Source organism: Oreochromis niloticus, linkage group LG9 (assembly GCF_001858045.2).
Source record: "Oreochromis niloticus isolate F11D_XX linkage group LG9, O_niloticus_UMD_NMBU, whole genome shotgun sequence".
NCBI lineage: Eukaryota > Metazoa > Chordata > Actinopteri > Cichliformes > Cichlidae > Oreochromis > Oreochromis niloticus.
Window position 1 is genome coordinate 27,275,059 of NC_031974.2, and position 8,658 is coordinate 27,283,716.

Below are 8,658 nucleotides of genomic sequence, written 5' to 3' on the forward strand. Positions count from 1 at the left end.
ATGGTAAGAGCTGCTGTCCTTTTCTCCATCATTGTCAGAGTTCTGAGGTTCAGTGTTCAAGAGACTGAGCAGGTTACTGGGAGAGGGGAGAGGAGTTTATCCCAGGTGTATCCATAAACAAAAGTTCTGTGGAGATGATCAGATGGACCACTTGGAGAGTGAGTGAGATTGCCTAATTTGACCATTTGGAGGTAAGGGGGTGGAGACAAGACAAAAGACATGCTGTGGAAGAAAGCGTGAACTAGTTTTTCAGCATTGGTTTGAGACAGGATGTTTCTAATTTTGAACATATTGCACAAATAGAAGAAAGAAGTTCTACATGTAGCCTACATTTAATATATTTATAGAAAGACATAATCTGGTCAAAAACGCCTCCAAGATTCCTCACTGTATTACTGGAGGATAAGGTCATGCCATCCAGAGTGAGTGTCTGGTTAGATACCTGGCTTCATGGATAGACAAATAAATAAAAACTAGTTCACAAGCAACCCCAGGTCAAAAATATACATAAGAAATAAACTATACATATAAGTTATGATATATTATATATAAATGGTCCACTGGTTAATTACATGAGCACATAGAGACATGGACCTCACACCACAAGCTTGCTCCCAACCTATAATGAAATTCTTTATTATTCAAATAGACATAATGTTCAAAGCACCAAAGTTTTAGCCTGCTATTACAACTGTCACGTGATGTTAAACAGACGCTTTAGCTCAGCTCTGCAGAGCAGGTCATAATCATGAAGCAGTTCAGTTAAAGTTGTAGATTCAAGCTGCTCTTCATACTTTTGACCACCAGATGTCACCAAAGAGGACACGGTTAGACTCCCTATGGGGTGAAAATTCATGTATTACTAAATCACTTCATTTTTGTAGAGAGTGTGTCTGTGTAGCAGACAGTGAGCAAGAGTACAGAGAATGAGGAATGCAGAGCAGAGGAAATGAAGTTTACCCTGAGGCTGATGGGAAGGAGAAATGACTTAAATTTGAATTATTTGATTTATTCATGTGCTGTTGAATCATCACAGAGTGGGGCAGAAGAGCTGATTCTTTGCTTTCTGTTTCTACAAGTAATATGTGTCTCTACTGAACTCTTGTACAGTTGTCTGTATACAGATTAAGACGCCTTTTCTCATTGTGTGACTCTGTGTTTCCTGAGTCTGCTTCAGGACGTCCTTCTAGTAGAACATGTCTTCCTGTTCCAGCATGTAGAATTACAGGGATTATTTTACATAACCATCATCTTTATCATTGCATTAATTATCATTTCATCAAAGCATTTATTGAAGTTGTTGGCATTATGTTATAATTTGTGTTACAGGTGTTATCATAATCACATATTAACATGTTTATTACAGGTGCAGTTATAACCACTTTAAATCATTGAGTTAAATCTATAATCTTAAAAGCTTACATGCTGAGTATATTGTTACAGTAAAATAGTAGCTGAGGAAAGGCCTCAGTGTATTCAACAACATATTGCACTAGAGTTTACTTGACAACAGGTGACGGAAGGAGGACAAGTCCATGGGGACCTCATCACCATATTTGGAAAAGGATGCCAGAAAGGGGAACTCCTGTCTCTGCATTTATCTCTTAAGATTGATCATTGTCTGTAAAGAGGCAAATAATGTTCTTAAGATGCAAATTATGTGCTTGTAAATGCAAGAGGGGGTGTTATAATACCCTGATGTTATAAAAGCAATCTGAAGTGTATTTTTGGGCGGGGATTTACAACTGATGTTTTCCAGTGTACATCTCCCCACGCTGCGTGTATTCATTAAAATTAATTGTTTTGATCATGCTCTTCTGGACCATCATTGTTTTACTCTCGTCCTCAATTTCGGACCCTTAACAAGCATCACTGCACTCAACTTAAATAGCTCACCCAGAGTCCTGATCTCAATCATACAAAGTGATTATGGACTACAATGTTAATATGTTAGTATGTAAGAGATGATGGCTGAAATTTGGTTTGGTGTCAGCAGCTTCACCTGGTTCAAGAAGAGCAGAGATGGAGCTGTGAAAGTATCTGAAGGAGACATTTACAGCTTCAATGTAACATTATTGTGTGACCACTAATGATCTGGGACCTTACACATCAGTAGAGATTGATGTGACTGTTAAAGGTAAAGTTAGCATTAATTATTTTACTGAGTTCAATCTTTTCACGATTTACCTCTTTTTTTTGTAGTATACCTTGCAAGATAATGGAGACAGTGTTTTGTCTAAATGTTTATGTTTTAGGAAGTTTTAGGCTCAACTTCTTTGACCATTGTTGCATTACAGGTGAACACTCTGAGATATTATTGGTGTCCTTCATATACTCAAGGCATTAGTAGTCTTAATGCTTGTGAGCATGTCTTTGAATTGTGAGACAAAGTTTTATCTGAAACTTTCATTTTCATCTACAGATTAACTTGTCTGCAATAAGTCAAAAAAGGAAGTTTATTTTAAAAATTTCTTTCAGATTGTTCAGATCAAGATGCTCCACAAACCAGAGACAGAAAACTGATAGAAGAGCAGAGTCACTCCATAACACATCAAGTAAGGACAATGTGCCTTAAAACAGAGTTTCATTTACTGCAGAACAGGATTCGTTCGTGAGAACTTAATTCTTTCTTGAATTATATGTCTCGTTTCTTCTACAGTTATTCTTTTTGCTGCAGGTATGGTATTAATGGGGTGATGCTCAGTGTGATGGCCAGTTTTCTGTGACGTTCCTACATTTCCAGAAAGAAATACTGGATCTCCTTCAGTGTCTCCTTCAGATTCCAATCAGCTTATCAACTCCAAAAATAAAATGTAAGTTGTTTTCATTTTAACACTTTTAGTACATTCTAATTAAAATAATAATTTCTTGATTTCATTTAAGCAATATGTCACAGCACAGGAGTTCTTCCAATATTATTGGCCAAAACTGAAAATTAGTTTGTCAGCTAAAATTTCATTTCATTTTGAATAAATGTATTATTGTCTCTTGTCTTTTGTTTAAATGTGTTAAGGAAACACCAAATATTCAAACAGCAATTTGTCTTTGGTTCTAATTGTCCAGTAACCTTGAGTGGAAATATTTTGAGTGATATTTTGTGTTCACTCAGTATACACCTGTGCTTTGTAATGAGGGCAGAAATCTATGTTTTGCTAGCTGCTTTTAATATAGATGAAGTTAAAAATGATGGTGAAACAGAGCAGTTTAAGTTCATCAGTAAATGGAATCATGAGCAGAAGAAGAAATAAACCAAGCTCAGCCTCAGTGTCATTCTCAACCGAGATTCCTCCTGCAACAGTTTAGCCTATCAAATCTACCTGTCAGGTACTAACCACATATATGTGACTGCTTAGCAGCTGAACCCTTTATCTTTAGCCATGCATTTAGAAAATAATCTAAACATGAGAGAAAAAGAAAACAAACCTCGCAGCTTGTTTCATGAGTCGGTGCTCAAACACTTTTGATGAACAGTCTTCAAAACAACCAGCAGCACACTTTGTGCTGTAGAAAAAGAAGTGCTTGTACAGCAGTTGAAGAGAGGAGAGAGCAGATAGGAGCTTTCTATCACGTGTTGCTGCTCCACACACATGACCCAGGGACATTTACCAGAATGATCCTCTATGATCTCATCTCAAAGCTGAAAGATTTCCTTGGTATTTCCTAATTTGATCATCAAACGTAAGCCAACTTCCAAATTTGGACTGCAGTAGCCAGTTGCCTTCCTAAATATTATTACAGGATGTATTGAGTTCAGTGCAGCATTGAAGAGTAGGCCTGCCCTCTCTTTGTCCGCGTGTGAATGTGCATGTGTGTCAGCTGGGTGTATTTTGATCATGCTGATTGGTCAGCTGTGTGTGTGATTATCTAAACACGATGTGAGTCAGTATGAAGTTCTGTTAATGTTATTATTAGTGCTTAAAATTACCCTCTGAGGATGTATAATGCTTTCATGATTAAACCGTGATGCAAATAGGAAAGTAAAATAGTATTGGCCTAAAGTGTGATACTTCAGAGGAGCCACAGTGTTACAGACAAATAATCCTGGTGGGATCCTTCATGATCAGATTGCCCTGGCTTGTGTTAGCCAGCAGCTTCCCAATCGGGGCATTGCCTCCAGTAACAGTCCCCAGGCTTAAACCACCAATGCTACACAAGACTACCTAACTCAAAAATCTGAGTGTCCGTGTCAGATGTTGGGGTACCAGAACACTTCTGAATAGTGGGAAGGAAGAAAATACACACACAAGGTCAAGGAAAAATAACTTAGGGTTCCAGTGGGCCTTCAGTGTTAACATATGGACGTTAACTTGATACTTTCTGTGTATTGTGCACTGTTAACGTGTAGTTTCTCATGTTTAGTGTCTAATTGTGGCACTGAAAGAGCCACTTGAGACATGATGAAAGTTAAATAAATTCCAGTATCTGCATTTGGTTGAATGTCTCGACTGAATCACAAAGTAAACGAAGAAATATTTACTACACTGAGGAAGTTGGTCAACAGGTTTCTACAACCTGTGTGTGTACAAAGCTGTAGACACACAGCTTTCTGCAACACAGTTTCTTCATTTGGCTTCTTCATTACTTCTTTTGTGTGATGTTTGCTTTAAGATTGTTTTCTCTTAAGCATCTAAAATTGATTTATGTCAAAGTAAAACACACATGGATGCAAGGACCCAGCAGCACATTGCACTGTGAGATCAGTGATCAGTGTTATTCACTTCACCCATCTATGGTTTAATGCTGTGTCTACTTGAGATATTGATACATTCAGATAAACTATAAATTAATCACAAACACAGTTAAAATCAGAACATCTAAGGCGGACAGATGAGGAGTGCAGCATCTGAAAACTGGAGTGCATGATGGGAACATCACAGGTCTGTTTGCTTTGACATTACAACATCTAAACACAGAAGTGTTCACTCACTTTGCTTCTGCTGAAATCACACGTTGACTTTTACTTTGTCGTCTCTCTGCTGTAGCAGTCTGATCATTTGGTAGGAAAACACATTTGCAGTTTTGTTTGTTTATATCAGACTGTGATATTGTGTTTCTAGTTTTAATAACACCTTACTTTTAAAAGAATGTACATGTTCCTTATTCATCATTCGATTCGTGTATTTTTTTCATATTTTTCCAGGTGATGAGTTTGTGACAGTCCAGTCTGTGAACATCATGTTACTGAGTCTCCTCTTTATTCCAAGTGAGCCGTCTCAGTCATTTACAGTCAGTTAACTTTATATTGAAGATGTTGACAGGACAGGAGAAAAAAATCAAGAGATACATGGCTGTTAATGTCAGATTTTTCATTCTGAATTTTTTTCTTCATTAAGATTTCAACATTTTAATGATGAACTCTGTTTTTTTTTCCAGAGCCTTCGACTGCTTGTCCTGAGTATTCAGACCTCTTCATCACTGCACCAACAGACATGGAAGCTCTGAGTGGATCATGTTTACAAATCCCATGTAACTTTAGTGCTGCTGGACCAGTAAAGTTTGACAGCAGAAGAGCTGTCTTCGGAGTGTGGATTAAAAATCAGTCCAATGTTATTAAATTTCCAAAAAATGAGATCTTCAACAGCAGTGAGACAATTAACACCTATCCAATGAATATTACAGGAAACCTGAAGGAGAAAAACTGCACCACTCTGTTTTTCAATTTAACCACAACTTATACAAACACATACTACTTCAGAATTATGAACTGGCCGTTCCGAGCAACAGCTGCTTGTGATCCTCTTAAAATAACAATTAAAGGTAAGATACATTTCTTTTCATCAGTCAAAAATATAAAAAGTTAAATGCAGCCTTGTTTTAACCAGCAAAAAAACAATTATGTCAAATATAACAAAATATGTTATGTTATTTTTTTGTATTTAGATGATCTTTGTGTTCTTTATTGTGAACAATAAAAGGATTTAGTCAAAAATAAAAAGGTTTACATTTCTGCATAATTGTTGTTTAGTAAAGTTTGTAAACACATGAAACACAACCTGACTGCACAATGTTAACACACATAGACATATGGACTAGAGTCTGTATTGTGCAAATACCAAGACTCCGTCAAAACTGCAAGAAGCAAAAAGAGAAAAATAAACTCTAAAAGACATGAAACTGTGCAAAAAAGTAAATAAGTAGTTAACAATAATACAGCCATGCAACTTATATATTTAGAGGATAGATGACATAAACATATTGTAAAAAAATAAAATAAAATAAAAGCACTGTTGCCGCACAGCAAGAAGGTCCTGAGTTCAATTCCACCATCAGGCCGGGGTCTTTCTGTGTGGAGTTCACATGTCTCCCCGTGTTTGCGTGGGTTCTCTCCGGGTACTCCGGCTTCCTCCCACCGTCCAACGACATGCAGCTTGTGGGGATAGGTTAATTGGATAATCCAAATTGCCACTAGGTATAAATGTGCAAGTGAATGTGAGTGCGAATGGTTGTCTGTCCCTGTGTGTTGGCCCTGCGACAGACTGGCGACCTGTCCAGGGCGTACCCGCCTCTCGCCTATGACAGCTGGGATAGGCTCCAGCGCCCCCGCGACCCTGAAAAGGATAAGCGGAAGCGAATGGATGGATGGATGGATGGAAAATATATTCCTTGAATGCAGCAAAAGTCCCACATTACTCTGTGTCTTGACTGTATTTCCTGTATTATCACAACACTAATTCCAGAGCTCAAACATGTCTGCTACTTTCTGCAAATAATATAATCTGAATACATTTTACATATGTTTCTTCCCACCCCGAAGTGGCTTGTTCGGGTGCTCACACACACAAACTACACCCTTTTGGCTCCTACCTCAAAGCACACTGTGCTCTGTCGATCCTACGTGCTGCACAATAATGTTTAATATTTAGTATTTACTGTTATATTCCCATAGATCATAGTGATGATGTTGTTTATTATATTGCTCTTTTTTTCTGTTTTTTTCTTTCTCACAGGTGATCCAGTGATCGATATATGTTTTTTGTCTGCTTATTTGTTGGTTTGTTTTTGCCCTTATCACCGTTCTTCTTCCCCGCTGTTTTTTTTCCCTCTTCTTCTCCCTCTTTCTTTTCCCCAGTCAAGTCTGTCCCGTATTTAGCAAGTGAAAATAAATAAAATAAACAATAAAGGTGAATCAAATAGACCATTACGGCAAGGCTGGGATGGTCCCATTTGGTAAAGTAAATCCGTTGGGCATTTTTCTTCACTTTTAGACAATAATTCTGATGGCAAAAGAGCCAAACGGGACCGGCAAAACCCCCAAAAAACAAAAAACAAACAAAAAACATTTATGTTTTCGATTGTACAGTAGAAATATGTATGAGGACTTTCAAACACCTACACCGATCTCTGTCTGTATTTTCTGTATTTCTCTATTATCGATTTACAAATACATTTGTGATGTGAAACCACAGATTCTCCTTGGAGGCCCAATATTACAATCCCGGGTAATCTGAAGGAGAAGGAGTCTGTCACTATAACCTGCTCAGCTCTCACTCCCTGTCCACACTCCCCTCCTCAACTCACCTGGAATCTCACACAAGACTCTCACAACAAAACAGAGGAAAACACAGATGGAAGCTTACAACTAAAATCCAGCAGACCATCACTCTGTCAGACACACATGATGGAAAGAAGATCAGCTGCTCTGCCAGATATCCTGTGAACCAAGGAAAAGACACCAAGACAGCAGAGACAGAAGAGACTCTCAGTGTTTCATGTAAGACAATCAGAGTTTGTTGCTGAACTGAATCCTATAGGACAACATGTTTATGGGATATTTATTTTTTTTTTCTCCATTCCTAAAGACACCTCAGCATCCATCAGTCCATCAGGTTTGGTGTCAGCAGGCAGCTGGTGAACCTGAACTGCTCCAGCAGAGCCAAACCTCCAGTCAGCAGCTTCACCTGGTTCAGAAGAGCAGAGATGGAGCTGTGAAGTATCTGAAGGAGAGATTTACAGCTTCAATGTAACAGATGGAGGAGTTTATTACTGTGTGGCCACTAATGATCTGGGTAATCAGACATCAGCAGAGATTCGTGACTGTTGCAGGTAAAGGTAAACTACACCACTGTTGTGGCAAATAACTTATCTTTTCAGGGACATAATTTTTTCATATCTTTCTATCAGGACATCAGAATAGTGGTTCTTTACCACTGAGTCTGCTTCTTGGAGCATCCTTGGGTTCATCTTACTGATCTGTTTGATTATCTTTGCTTTGTAAGTATCTCACATCAAAACAGAAATCATGATCAGCTACTGTCACGGATATTTTAGCTACATATTAAAAATGTTCTTTTCCTTTCAGGCTTAACTGTACTCACCAAAATATTTAACAAATAAGTGACTATAGTTGATGTGTCTACCTTTACAGCACAGCTCTCAGGTTGTTAAAGTACCAACTCAGCAGGACTCAGGTAGGAAGATACAAAAATTAGTTTGTTCAGATGTTTACTAATTTCATCAGGGCAATCTGTTCACTTTAATTGTCTGAAAATATCAATAAGAATGGCTTGAAATGCAGCCACAAAACCTTTATTTCATAGAGTCAAACAAGTGAAGAGCTGGTTGTTGAAGAGCGACAAGTAAACAGAAGGGGGAAGAAAACATCCATTATGGAGAGATCAACTTCTCTGTGCTGGGATATGAAGCATCCTCTGTCTCAGT

The 8,658-nt window shown here is 38.0% G+C and overlaps 1 protein-coding gene across 2 annotated transcripts; it reads left to right on the top strand.

Moving 5' to 3' along the window:
• The first annotated feature begins 5,154 nt into the window (after positions 1 to 5,154).
• LOC109194538 (myeloid cell surface antigen CD33) lies at positions 5,155 to 7,738 on the top strand. Of its 2 annotated transcripts, none has more exons than XM_019354828.2 (3): positions 5,155 to 5,203; positions 5,374 to 5,757; positions 7,407 to 7,738. In XM_019354828.2, exons 1-3 carry the CDS (start codon positions 5,176 to 5,178, stop codon positions 7,655 to 7,657), a joined length of 663 nt encoding a protein of 220 aa, XP_019210373.1. In that variant the 5' UTR covers positions 5,155 to 5,175; the 3' UTR covers positions 7,658 to 7,738. The 2 variants fall into 2 exon arrangements, 1 of the variants encoding a protein (XP_019210373.1); XR_003221703.1 differs by having other exon boundaries at positions 5,167 to 5,226.
• Positions 7,739 to 8,658: the final 920 nt, after the last annotated feature.

Excerpts from the sequence above, each read along its gene's own strand:
- LOC109194538 (XM_019354828.2), top strand. The coding sequence starts at position 5,176 with ATGTTACTGAGTCTCCTCTTTATTCCAA. Across the intron at positions 5,204-5,373 it reads GAGTCTCCTCTTTATTCCAA|AGCCTTCGACTGCTTGTCCT; the intron begins GTGAGCCGTCTC and ends TTTTTTTTCCAG. Across the intron at positions 5,758-7,406 it reads TCTTAAAATAACAATTAAAG|ATTCTCCTTGGAGGCCCAAT; the intron begins GTAAGATACATT and ends GTGAAACCACAG.